At 62.7% G+C, this 12,471-nt stretch overlaps 2 protein-coding genes across 2 annotated transcripts; one reads left to right on the top strand and one right to left on the bottom strand.

Annotated features, from left to right (window-relative positions):
• Positions 1-1,580: 1,580 nt before the first annotated feature.
• On the top strand, positions 1,581-5,516 carry RNF215 (ring finger protein 215). The gene is made up of 10 exons (XM_021537359.3): positions 1,581-1,850; positions 2,442-2,573; positions 2,864-2,935; positions 3,009-3,094; positions 3,739-3,793; positions 4,017-4,121; positions 4,211-4,327; positions 4,408-4,545; positions 4,675-4,777; positions 4,890-5,516. Exons 1-10 carry the CDS (start codon positions 1,581-1,583, stop codon positions 4,910-4,912), a joined length of 1,101 nt encoding a protein of 366 aa, XP_021393034.3. The 3' UTR covers positions 4,913-5,516.
• A 487-nt stretch (positions 5,517-6,003) lies between these two features.
• On the bottom strand, positions 6,004-12,380 carry CCDC157 (coiled-coil domain containing 157). The gene is made up of 10 exons (XM_031506221.3): positions 11,847-12,380; positions 10,540-10,711; positions 9,311-9,908; positions 8,961-9,038; positions 8,047-8,237; positions 7,772-7,939; positions 7,115-7,283; positions 6,589-6,728; positions 6,300-6,361; positions 6,004-6,222 (listed from the first exon to the last, which is right to left on the bottom strand). The coding sequence occupies exons 1-10, from the start codon at positions 12,092-12,094 to the stop codon at positions 6,021-6,023; spliced, it is 2,028 nt and encodes a 675-aa protein (XP_031362081.3). The 5' UTR covers positions 12,095-12,380; the 3' UTR covers positions 6,004-6,020.
• Between the last annotated feature and the right edge of the window lie 91 nt (positions 12,381-12,471).

Raw genomic sequence — 12,471 nt, forward strand, 5'->3', positions numbered from 1 at the left:
TGCCATGGCTGTGGGTGCCCGTGTCCCTGTGTCCCCAAGTGTCCCTCCATTCACATGTGGGGATGTGTGTATCAGTGTCCCCTGTCATTCTCCTGGTGACAGCTGGTTTCCTGGTCCCTGCGCTCGTCCCTGTTCCTGTCCTGCTGCTGCTGCCAGTTCCCGTTCCGGTCCCAGCACTGGTCCCTGTCTTGTTCCTGCTCCCAGTCCCTGCCCCTGTTTCTCTCCTGCTTCCCATCCTCCTCCTGGTCCCTCTGCATGTTCCCATCCTGGTCCTGGCCTTTGTCAACGTGTTGGTCCCACTTCCTGTTGTTCTTCCAGTGCCTCTCCTTGTTCCTGTTTTCCACCTGGTTCCTGGTTCTGCTCCCATCCTGGTCTCATCCTTATCTCTGCCCCTGCCCCCTCCCTGTCCCAGTGCTGGTTCCCATCCCAGTCTCAGCCCTTGTCAGCCCCAATTCCGTGTCCCTGTCCCCATCACCTTCTTCATCCCTGCTCTGTCCAAGTGTCCAGCTTGGTCATGCTCCTTGTCCCTGTCTCAGTTTTGGTCCCTGCTCCCTGTTACTGTACCTCTCCTGCTCTTTGTCCTCATCCTGGTCTGCATCCCCATCCCTATCTCTGTCCCTCCGGCCCCCATCCCCGTCCTGGCAGTGGTTCCTGTCCCTGTCTCCATCCGTGTCCCCATCCCCTGTCTTTCATTATCCCGACCCTTGTCCCAATCCCTGTTCCTGTCCCCATCCCGATCCCTGTCCCGATTCCCATCCTGGTCCCTGTCCCCATCCCCAACCCAGTCTTGTCCCCATCTCGACTCTTGTCCCAATCCTTGTCCCTGTTCCCATCCCTGTCCCCATCCCAACCCTTGTCCCAGTCCCTGTCCCCATTCCCATCCCGGTCCCTGTCCCCATCCCGACCCTTGTCCCGATCCCTGTCCAGATTCCCATCCCAATCCCTGTCCCGATTCCCATCCCGGTCCCCGTTCCCATCCCGATCCCTGTCCCCATCCCAACCTTTGTCTCAGTCCCTGCCCTGATTCCCATCCCGATCCCTGTCCCCATCCCGACCCTTGCCCCGATCCCTGTCCCGATTCCCATCCCGATCCCTGTCCCCATCCCGACCCTTGCCCCGATCCCTGTCCCGATTCCCATCCCGATCCCTGTCCTCATCCTGCCCCTTGTCCCGATCCCTGTCCCGATTCCCATCCCAATCCCTGTCCCCGTTCCCATCCCGGTCCCTGTCCCCATCCCGACCCTTGCCCCGATCCCTGTCCCGATTCCCATCCCGATCCCTGTCCTCATCCTGCCCCTTGTCCCGATCCCTGTCCCGATTCCCATCCCGGTCCCCGTTCCCATCCCGACCCTTGTCCCGATCCCTGTCCCCGTTCCCGTCCCGATCCCTGTCCCCGTTCCCATCCCGATCCCTGTCCCGATTCCCATCCCGGTCCCCGTTCCCATCCCGACCCTTGTCCCGACCCGTCCCGTTCCCACCCGCTCCTGTCCCGCTCCGGCTCTCGGGCTCCCCCTGCGGGCGGCGAGGCGCGGGGTCCTCCGGGCCGGCAGGGGGCGCCGCGGGGCGCGGGGCGCGCAGCCATGGCGGCGGTGCGGGCGGCGCTGCTCGCCCCGCTGCTGGCGCTCGGCCGGGCCGGCCCGGGGCCCGCCACCCCCGCGCGGGTCGAGGTGGCCGTGTCGGGGCCCGGGCCGGCGGGGCCGGCCGGGGCCGGCGGCGCGGCCGCGGTGCCCGGCGGCTCGTACACGCTGCGCGGGGCCGTGCTGGGAGCGGGGGGCGGCCGGGCCGGGCCGGGCCGGGGCGGCCCGCGCGGGGAGCGGGAGGAGATGGAGATCCGAGGCCGCCTGGTGCTGGTGAGCGCGGGTGGGGCTGGGGGCTGCCGGCACTGCCCAGACTGGGAGGGGAGAAGCTGGAAGTGGAGGGCTCTGGGAGGTACTGGGGGACAGCAAGGGAGGGAGGGGAGCAGTGGGGACTGGGAGCACTGGGAGGCATCCAGGGCTGCTGCGGGTGGGGCTGGCTGCTGGGCGGCAGTGATGAGGGGAAGCAGTGGGAACTGGGAGGCATTAAGAGACCAGGGGGCATTGGCAGGGCACGGTCAGTGTGCTGCCGTGAGTCCTTGGGCAGTGGGAAGGGAATGGGGCAGGGAGGAGTAGGAACTGAAGGGCGCTGGGAGGCACTGGGGGATTGGTGGGGAGGCCGGAGGCACTGGGGGCTGACCAGGGCAGGATGCCCGGTGCTCGGGTGTGGCCAGCAGCAGACGGGAGGTGCACGCAGGGGCACAGTGGCAGTGGGGGCCAGGCTGTTTTCACTGTGTTACCCCAGCTGCTCTCCCTGTCCCCACACAGTGCCCGACTCACCAGGACTCCTGGGGCATGGGGGTGCTTTCGGGGTGCCCTGAATCTTGGGGTTCATCCCAGCTCTCCCTCTCCTTGCCATGTCCCCAGGTGGGTGACGTGGAGCCGGAGCTGAGCGCTGCCAACAGCTGGATCGGGGTGGTGCCCGTGGGCACCGAGGAGCCGGCTGAGGGCCCCCGGGGTGCCAAGGAGGAGTCCTTCACCACCGCCGTTGTCACCAAGGTGACCCTCTGTCTGACCCTGTCTCCCCTGCCTGGCCTGAGGGCTGCCATGGTGTTTGCAGGTCACAAACCCACAGGGGTGTCTCCTGGGGTGTCTCCTGGCCAGATCTGAGGGGTCCTGGTCTGTGCTTGGCTGCCCAGGGGGGTCTCTTGACAGCTTCTGGCTCCTCTTGGGTCCCTTGTGACTCTTCACCGTGGCAGAGACGTGCTGGGTGCTTCCTGCAGCGGGACAGGAGCTTGTTGGGGACACAGCCCGGCTGTCCCCTGATGGTGTCCCCACTGTCCCTGCAGATGAAGCGAGCTCTGGTGCTGGGGGCCTCTGCCCTGCTCATCCTGGCGCTGAACCAGAACGCCATCCGTGAGGTAGGGCAGTGCCAGTGGCGGGGCCGGGCGGGGATCGCGCCCCGCTGACCGCTCTGCTTCCCTCCCGCTGCAGCTGGACGTGTCCCAGCTGCTGGCCAAGCCCGTCGTCATCATCCAGTCCTCAGACAATGTCACCAGGCTGCTGGGAGCGCTGCTGCGGTACGGCCGTGCTGTGGGAGGGGCTGGGCCCTGCCTTGTCACTACCTTGGCCTTGCTTTGTCCCCCAGCAGCTTGTGACACCCAGGGACCACCTGGGGTGAGCCCGTGTGGGGCTGGGGCACCCATTCCCCACAGCCCTGACTCAGCCCATCATGTTTGCTGGGGTGGTGTTGAGCCATGCCAAGGCCAGCTGGGGCTGAGATGTTTTTCCAGGGGACATCTGGGTCAGATCCGTCCCTTCCCCAGGGCAGGAGCCCTTCCATAGGTCCCATGTGGTGGCAGGTGGCCTCAGCCAAGAGCTTTAGCACTCTCAGTAGAAATTATCCAGACTGGTTGCTCCTTGTCAAACAACCTCTGTGGGTGTTTGTTCTCACCAGCAGCAGCAGTGGGACCCTGTCTATCCTCCTGACTAGTGGGATTACTGCCGTGTTGCCACACATGGGGAAACTGAGGCACAAGGCTGGGAGGAAGAGCCCTGTGCAGGGTCACTGAGGGCTGGGCACAGCTGGGGAGGAAGTGTCTTGCTGTCACCTCCCCTGCATGTTCCTCTGGTCCCCTCAGTCACTGCCCATCCCCTGGCACAGGGGAGCTGTGCCCAAATTTTGCCGTGTCCATGGAATTGACACTTTCCTCTTTGCTCACAGTGGGCTCCAGGCTACGGCGAAGATCACGTACCAGGCAGTGCTGCTGGAAAACCTGGTATGTTTGTCTGTCCTCTTCCTCATTCTGCCAATGGGAGAGCAGGGCATGACTGTGCCCAGCCAAACTTCTCCGATCCATGGGAAGCAGCTGCAGGGAACAGGGAAGGGAACCCATGGGCGCAGGGCAGCTGGCAGCAGCAGCGTTCCTCCTCCTGGGACACGTGTGCTGCCATCGCTGGACGCTGCCGTGGCCATCAGCAATGCCGTGTCCTGCCCTGCAGGGAGTGACCCTCACGCTCTGGTCCACCTGCGGCCTGTCCCGAGGGGGCCTCTACGGGGAGTGGCAGGGGGTCATCTGCCCCGGGGAGAGCAGCTCGCAGGTCCAGGTACGGCACCGGGCTCCAGCGGGGCTGGGAGCAGGGCCGGGAGCGGGGCCGGGTGTCCGGCTGCCGTCCCCACCGCGCTGTCCCCACAGAAGTACCTGCAGCAGCTGTGGAACACCATCCTGCTGATCGCCCTGCTGCTCTGCACCGGCGTCATGGTGCAGGCCCAGCGCCAGTCGCGGCAGGACCTGTCGGAGCGGGACGCCGAGGTGGGAATGTGGGAATGTCTCTGCTGTGCACCGTGCTGGGGTTTTGGGGTGGGCTCTGACCCTCACCTCTGCCCCCACAGCTGGACCTGAAGCAGCACATCCGGCGGCGGCTGTCGGCGCTGAAAACCCGGCGGTACCATCCTGGGAAGCCGCCCCGGAGCCGGGCCTGCGAGATCGACAGCTGTGCTGTGTGCCTGGACCAGTTCCACAAGAGCCAGGTGGGACTGGAGCCCACCCCCGGCCGAGCCTCCGGTCGCTGGCCGGGGCCGGGGTGTCCCTGCCAGGGTCTGGGCTGTGTCCCTGGCACCCAGCTGTGCTCACATGTGCCCTCACTTCCCTGCTGGCAGTGGCTGCGGGTGCTGCCCTGCTCCCATGAGTTCCACCGGGACTGTGTGGATCCCTGGCTCCTGCTGCAGCAGACCTGCCCTCTCTGCAAGCGCAACATCCTGGGTGAGAACGGCCCCGGTGCCCAGCTGAGCCCCCCTGAGCCTGGGGCACAGGCTGGGGAGGAGCTGGAGCCTGCCAGGCTCCCTGTGCCAAGGCTGTCTGTCCTCCTTTGCAGGGAACTGCTGCACGGACAGCTAGCTGGCCCGAGGACACGCTCCAGGGACAGACCCACAGCTGCTCCAGGGACAGGAGGGGACAGGGGGTGCCCATCGAGCAGCGCTTGCTGCTGGAGCAGGGTTGGTGTGGCTGTGCCCATCACAGTGCCCAGACTTCGGAGAGGGAAGGACTTTGGGCTCTCCTGCTGGATGTGAGTAGAGGGGTGGGGGATCCAGCTGGACAGTGCTGGGAAGACTTGGGGCACCCATGGGTGTAACGGGGTGGGGACTGGGGCAGGGAGAGCCCTGGTCCTGCTGCACTCTTGCCCTGCTCACAGTAATTTTTCTAATTGTCGGGTTTTTTGTCTATTTGCTGGTAGCTGTGGCAGGGTAGGCAGAGCCTGGCTGCCGTGCCAGCCCCTCCGGGAGGTGGGTGACAGACCTGCCAGGGCTGGGGCTGGCAGGGCTGTGGGGTGACTCACAGCCTCACCGTGGGAGGGCAGGGGTTGGAGCCTTTATTTATAATAACTTATTAGAAAGGATGGCATGAGTTGGCTGGAGAGCCAACACAGGGGTCGGCTCACCAGCACGGTCGCTGGGGACACACCATGGCACGTGTCCATCCCTATTAAACATGGAGCAAGGGCTGGCTGTGTGGTTTGTGTGGGTTTTGCGTGGGGCTCAGTGCTGGGCAGGCAGCTCAGAGGTCAGGGCCAGCCTGTGCCAGTGACTCAGTGGTTCCCAGCCCCTTGGTGCTCATGGATGGAGGGGGGAATGACTTTCCCAGGTTGTGGCTGTGCTGGTGGGCTGAGGGCAGCTCGCACTCCTCTCATCCCACACCAGCTCTGCTTTCCTCTTCCAAGTGTGGCCACATCCCAGTCCCCTCTTGGGAATGGATCCTGGCAGGAGCTAGCACACGCTGTGCCCTGGCACCAACCCCAGGGCTCTTCTGGGGAACTCCAGCAGCAGCGTAGCCATGGGTGACTGATCCCAGTGCCCAGGAACGTCCCTGGAGCAGCTCCCCAAGGAACCAGGCAGAGCCCTGGTTTCCCTTCCTGACGCACAAAGAGCTGGTAACAAGGTCCCCTGGGCAGGGCAGGTGGCTGCTGGTGGAACAATTTCTCTGTTAGGAAATTCGGACTGATCCGTGTTTATTTGCGGTGAGCTGCGGTGTGGTGTGAGTGGAGGCCAAGCCCCAGGCGTTGCACTGGGAGAGTTAGGCAGGGTTTGGCCTGGGATGTGAGCTCTGCCCGGAGTTTCCTGGAGTGCTGGCTGCTGGGGGCTCTATGCCAGGCCTTGTCAATGCATCCTGGCATCCCTGTGCTGTCCCTGCTGCTCCCGCTGCTGAGCCGCCTGCGGGGTGGGAGCAGTTAAAGGGGAGGAAGTGCAGGGAATCCACCCCCAGCTCTTTCCTCTGGGTTCCTACTCACCCAATGTCCTGCCTGCTGGCTTCCCTGTGGAGCTGGGACCCCAGCTGGGCCTGTGGGACGAGCTGGGGAAAGGAAGAGGAGGTGAAATTTCCCCCCACCAGTTTCAGCTCCAGTCACATCCCTTGGCTACCATGCCCTGGGCACCTCAGGCAACACCAGTTAAACCAGAGCAACCTCCCAGCAGCATGAGGAGTTTGGACTTGGTCCTCCTGGGGTCACCAGAGGATGTGTGCGGGCCTCAGGGTAGTTTTGGGATACACAGCACCCACTCCTGTGGCACCCAGCTCACCTTGAGCACGCCCTGCTCAGCTGCTGCCTTCACCTTGGTGAGCAGAGTCTCAAGCCGTGTGTTCTCCCGCTCCAGCACCTGGATCCGGATCTTGTTGGCCTGGAGCTGACTCTCCATGTCCTCTGTAAAGTTCCCACTGCCTGCAAACAAAATCCAACAAAGCCCAGCCTGCTGCTGCTGCCTGTCTGCTCAGAGTCATGGGCGTCCCTCCTGCCTGCCAAGGAAAGGAGCCTGCCCCGGGCAGGGAGCAGTGGCACAGCCCAGGAAGTGGCAGCTGGGACCCCAAGCCCTGTGGGCAAAGGAAGCTCTGCCATGTCCTGGTCCTGCTGTATGTCCTGGCCCAGATGTGGGATGCACAGCGCCCATGCAGGGAGCACCCATGTTGGGATGGTCACAGCTTTGCACGGGGTCTGAGCACTTCCCAGCTATCAGTGGGACAAACGGAGTGTCTGGGGCCAGCAGGATCCCCTGGGAGCTCTGGAGACCCCAAGGCACAAACCCACTGTGCTGCCATCTGCTCCCTTACTCTCAAACTGCGTCTCAGTGGGGACATGGAGATCAGGGAACAACACCAGGAGCCTTTCCCGCTTCCTCAGCTCCTGTGCCTCTTCCTCCAGCCGGGATGTGTTCGCCTGCAGCTCCAGGATGGATTGCTCCAGTGCCAGCTTCTCCTGCTGCAGCGTGTCCAGCAGCTCCTGCATGGCATGGTGGGGAGGAGATGAAGTTGTCAGGAGTGAGGACTCAGCCTCTCATGGAAGGAAGGCTCTAGTGGAAGGCTCTCACCCCTCCCTGATGACAAGGATGTCCTATGGCAGTTGGAAGTGGACAATGTGCAGGGCTTTAGCTGTGAGATCCCTGCGTGTGCTGGGAGCCAGAACACCAGCCATGAAATGTGGAGCATGTCCAGGTGTCCAAGAACAGAACACTGGAGATGTGGAAGCACCTCAAGATGTCCCTTCCTGCTGCTCCCCTCTGCCCTGAATCAACTAGAGACTTGTCTGGCACAGGGTGGAGGGAGAGGGCTCTTCCTCAGGGAATCCCACGGGGATGTGGCCATGTGGCAATGTCACCCAAGGCCTCAGAGTACCCCTCCTGGGAAAACTCTGGCTGTGGGCAGGGCAGCGTGTGGCTCCTGACAGCTCAGTGACACAGCTGTGTCCCACACCTGGGTACCAGCACTCACCTGCTGTGCCTGGAGCTGTTTCCCACTCTGCTCCTGGCTCTGCTCCAGCTGCTCAGCCAGCCGGGCCTTGTCCTCCTCGGCCTCTCCCAGGCTGGCCTGGAGCTCCTCACGCTCCCGGTCCAGGCTGTCCAGCTGCTGCAGCAGGGTCCTCTGCTTGGCCTGCAGGGACTGTGGTGGGGGGTGAGCCCGTGTGGGGCTGGGGCACCCATTCCCCACAGCCCTGACAGCAGCAGCAGCAGCAGCTCAGCCATCCCACCGCTGCGGAGCGGCCGTACCTCCTCGTGCCGGAACATGCTCTCCACACGGACCTTCTCCTTCTCCAGCTGCATGCTGGTGGCACTCAGCTCCTGCTCCAGGCTGTCCCTCTGGCCTGTGAGCACCTGCACCTTCTCCTCCAACTCCAGCACCCGGCTCCGGGCCACCATTGTGGTCCTCATCTCCTCCAGCAAGGTGGTCTTGGAGAGCTCTGGGAAGACACAGCCACCATGGCCCAGGCTGGGCAGGGTGGGAGGCTGGAGGGCCATGGAGGTAATGAGAGGGATGGGGGTGTTCAGCCTGAAGAAGAGAAGGCTCCAGAGAGAACTTAAGAACCCCTTCCAGTGCCTGGAGGGGCTCCAAAAGAGCTGGAGAGGGACTTGGGAAAAGGGCCTGGAGTGACAGAATAAGGGGGAATGGCTTCCCACTGCCAGAGGGCAAGGTTAGATGGGATAGGAGGAAGAGATTATTCCCTGTGAGGGTGGGCAGGCCCTGGCACGGGTGTCCACAGAAGCTGTGGCTGCCCCTGGATCCCTAGCAGTGTCCAAGGCCAGGCTGGACAGGGCTTGGAGCAGCCTGGAGAGTGGAAGGCATCCCTGCCCATGGCAGGGGTGAAATGGGATGGGCTTTAATGTCCCTGCCCGTCCAAACCAGTCTGTGATTCTGTTCAGGGGCACCCCATGCCCTCCACAAGCCCTGGCAAAGGGAGGCAGGTCTGACAGGAGGCCTGTGACCCCCCCCACCCCCCCAAACCTCCAGCAGCATCAGCCCACTCTGGCACTGGCTGAGTGAAGGAGGCCCATCCTCTGCCCATCCCCTCAGCTCTACAGCCCAGTCTGGGGGTGCAGGGGGCTACACGGGTGTGAAACACTCGTGAGGCCAGGGTGAGGGTGGAGATGTGTGAGCTGGGTGAGTCCCTGCGTGAGCCCCTTACCCAGCTCCTGCACAGCCACCTGCTTCGCTGCCAGCTCCTCCTTCAGGGCCCACAGTTGCTCCTCCAGCAGAGCAGCTCCTAAACCAGTACAAAAACCCTCTCATTAACCAGTTCTTCAAAATAAAACTAAACCAAGGGGCAGCAAACAGCCACACCAAAGTGTTTTCATCCTGATTGTGCTACCAGGGAGGAGGCAGTGATAGGACACACAACCAACTCCCACTGCCTGGGATTGGCCTCACAGCAGGGAGAATCCCCCAGCACCTACTAAAAGTCCTGCTGGTTGTGGAGGGGCCAAAATTTGCCCAAAGACTGTTATTCTGCCTGCAAATGCCCCCAGGCCTCTGTACCTCTCCGGAGATCATCCTTGTCCTGCTCCAGCCTGGCCACAGCCTCGGAATGCTCCTTTTCCTTGGCTTTCAGGCCCTGCTCAGCCTTCTTCTGCTGCTCTGCTTGGGTGGCCTTCTCTGCCCGCAGCTTTCTGGAAAAGTCCTCAACCTGTTTCTGCAGCTTGTCCTTCTGTCTGCCCATCTCTTCCAGCTCAGCCTTCACGGGGTTCAGCTGCTGCAGCAGCCCCTGGAGGTGTTTGTTGATCCGGGAGAGGTCCTTGCTCTGCTCCGAGGCCCAGTAGCTCACGTCTGTTGCAGAGAGGTTCCTTCTCCCTGAGCTGTCCTCCAGCGCCTCCTGGAATTTGCTGAGAGCTGAAGGGATGTTCTGGCTCTGGCAGATGCTGGTGATGGCTCTGCCCACCTCGTGGAGGCTGGCCTGGGCGCTGGAGCAGGTGTCACAGGAGCCCAGGGGTGACCCTGGGGTCTGTGTGAGGACACTGCGGGTGCTCTGAGCCAGGCTGGGGCACACAGAAGTGGACTGGGCAGCCTCTAGGGCAGTTCCTGACTCCAAAACATCTGGAGAGAAGCGTTTCAGGTGCTCCTTCTGGTATTTCCCAGCCTGGGGAGCAGAGGGTGGAGTGGATTGCTGTGTGGGGATCTCCCACCTGCAATCCCTCCCCCGAGGGAGAGAGCACAGAATGAAACCAGAGCCCAGATCAAAGTGGAAATGACCCATAAAAGCCTAAATCAGGTGTTGAGATAGGACAGCAATGCAGCCAAAGGGGCAGTGACCAAGGGGAAGCCTCAGCAGCAAAACATACTCCCCACCATCCCTTCTTTCCCACCCTCTGCACTGCCTCCTGGTTTTGCCACATGGATTGTTCTGAGACTTTTCCATGAGAAAGATCATGTTGGGGAAAATAAAATGCAGGAGAGGTTGTTTTTACCACCAATTATTTCACTGTCTTGAGACAGCTCAGCTCCACAGTGGGATCAGCAGAGCTGCAGCATTTTGGCAATAGGAGAATATTTTCCAAGCTCTAGAGGCAGCCCAGCTCACTCATCTCGAGACCCTGGAGCAGGAGGGATGCAGTGGCACAGCTGGGAGGGGCGGAGGGAAGGGACAGATGTGCGACACAGGGGCCAGCACTCAAAGGGTGCGCGGCCACAGGGTGTTGAGAAGGCCCACGATCCAAATCCAGAGGGGGAGAGGAGTGACTCAGCTCGTGGGACGTCCCCAGATGTCCCACCTCGTGGCGGAGCTGCTGGCAGAAGGCCCCGAGTTTCAGCATGGTGCTCCAGAAGGTCCTGGCCGTGAGCCCCGCGGACATGCAGGGCCCCGGGCCCCGCGGCGGCGGCACCGCCTGCCCGCTCAGCACCGCGTCCGCGTAGCCGGTGAAGCTCTGCAGCAGCAGCAGCAGCCTGTCCCCACGGGAAAACACACCCTGGAGCTGGCACTGCCAGCTGGGCCAGGGCCGGCCCCCTCCCATCGCCAGGCAAAGCCCCGGGGATGCGGGAGGGCGGGATGGGTGCTCCCGGGACTGCCCCGGTGTGGGCAGTTCATGCAGCAGCCACTTCCCAGAAATTGTGATTAAGCTCCCCCCAAAGATTTGGCACTGCAAATCCTGACTTTTAGGGTCAACAGCTCAGTGGGAATGGCTCATCTTTTAAATCAGAGCTGTATTTATTTCACCCAGACTGCAAAAGGGGCTTTGGCCTGCCGGGGCTGTTGATGCAGCTGTTTCCAAAGTTTTGGGAGGTATTTTAATAAGCCTGTCCCATCTGCTCCACCTCTGGCTCTGCTTCTTTGTGGCCAGTGTGTGCTGGGAGCTCTAAGCAGGGAAAGGAGTTGGGTTTTAAACTCAGCAGAGCATGAGGCCAAGGTGCTGGCGCTGCCCATCGTGAAGATACATGGGGAACAAAGCATCCAAGACTTCATGAAAACATGGGATATCCTGAGCTGGAGGGGACCCAGGGATCATCCAGTCCAACTCCTGTCCCTGCACAGACACCCCAGCAATCCCACCCTGTGCCTGAGAGCATTGTCCAAAGGCACCTGGAGCTCTGGCAGCCTCGGGGCCCTGATGTGGCACTTGGTGCCATTGATAAGGTGGCATTACATCTTAGGTTGCACTTGATGATCTCCAAGGCCTTTTCCAACCCAGCTGATTCTGTGATTACTCCCTGGGGCACCTGCCTGAGCACCCTCTGGGGGAAGAACCTTTTCCTGATATCCAGTCTAAACCTCCCTGACACAGCTCCAGCCATTCCTTTGAATCCCATCCCCGGTCACAGAGATCAGAGCAGTGCCCCGGGAGGAGCTGCAGCCCCGCTGAGATCTGACCTCAGTCTTCTCTGTTGCAGCTGAACAGACCAAGTGCTCTCATGCCCAGCCCTTCACCACCCTCTCCGCCCTCATCTGGATGCTCTCTAACAGCTTTGTCTGTGCTGAGGTGCCCAAAACCTTTGCTAGGACTTGGATAAGCCCAGCACATCAGACACAAGGTGCCCTTCCCCGCGGGGCAGGAGCCGCTCCGGGCTGCCTGGGGGCTCTCACCTGTCAATGAGCAGCTCCAGCAGCACCACGTGTGCGTGCTGGCTGAACTCGGGCTCGCTGTCGCTGTGCCTGTAGCGCTGCAGCAGCAGCGCTATGTCCAGCTCGCAGGACACCTTGTCGGGGAACTTCCAGGAGGGGAAGCGCACGGCGCCGGCCCGGGAGCACACGTCGGCGATGGCGGCCTGCAGGTCCCGCAGGTCGGCCCGCAGGCTCTCCATGCAGCCGCGGTGGCCCAGGAGGTGCGCCATGGGGCGCGGTGGGCCGGGCACGGGACCGGCGGGACACGGCCGGGGAGCAACGGGGCCACCAGGCCCGGGAGCGACGGGGCCACCAGCCCTACCGGCACAGTCTGCTGGAGCAGACCCGCACGGCACCCCCGGGCCCGGCAGCCTCCAGGAGTGCCGGGGAGCCGGAGGGAACCGGGGGGCTCGGAGGAATCAGCAGCAACCGCGGGGAAGAAGCGCCGGGCCCGGGAGCTGTGCTAGGCCGCGGCGTCCCAGCGCTGTCGCCATGGCAACCACGCCCCTCCCCGCTGCAGTGGTGCATTCTTGCACTGCCCCCCCCGCGCGGGGCGCTAATGGTACATCCCGCAGCGCCCTATCCCCGCCCACATCCCGGCTATCTG

The sequence above is a fragment of the Lonchura striata genome, chromosome 15 (genome assembly GCF_050655825.1).
Source record: "Lonchura striata isolate lonStrDom1 chromosome 15, ASM5065582v1, whole genome shotgun sequence".
Taxonomy (NCBI): Eukaryota; Metazoa; Chordata; class Aves; order Passeriformes; family Estrildidae; genus Lonchura; species Lonchura striata.

Coding starts and splice junctions, on each gene's coding strand:
- RNF215 (XM_021537359.3), top strand. CDS start 1,581: ATGGCGGCGGTGCGGGCGGCGCTGCTCGCCCCGCTGCTGGCGCTCGGC. Junction 3,794..4,016: donor CAGTGCTGCTGGAAAACCTG/GTATGTTTGTCT, acceptor CCTGCCCTGCAG/GGAGTGACCCTCACGCTCTG. Junction 4,546..4,674: donor ACCAGTTCCACAAGAGCCAG/GTGGGACTGGAG, acceptor CCCTGCTGGCAG/TGGCTGCGGGTGCTGCCCTG.
- CCDC157 (XM_031506221.3), bottom strand. CDS start 12,094: ATGGCGCACCTCCTGGGCCACCGCGGCTGCATGGAGAGCCTGCGGGCC. Junction 9,909..10,539: donor GCCAGCAGCTCCGCCACGAG/GTGGGACATCTG, acceptor TCTGCTCCCCAG/GCTGGGAAATACCAGAAGGA. Junction 6,729..7,114: donor CACTGAGACGCAGTTTGAGA/GTAAGGGAGCAG, acceptor TTTTGTTTGCAG/GCAGTGGGAACTTTACAGAG.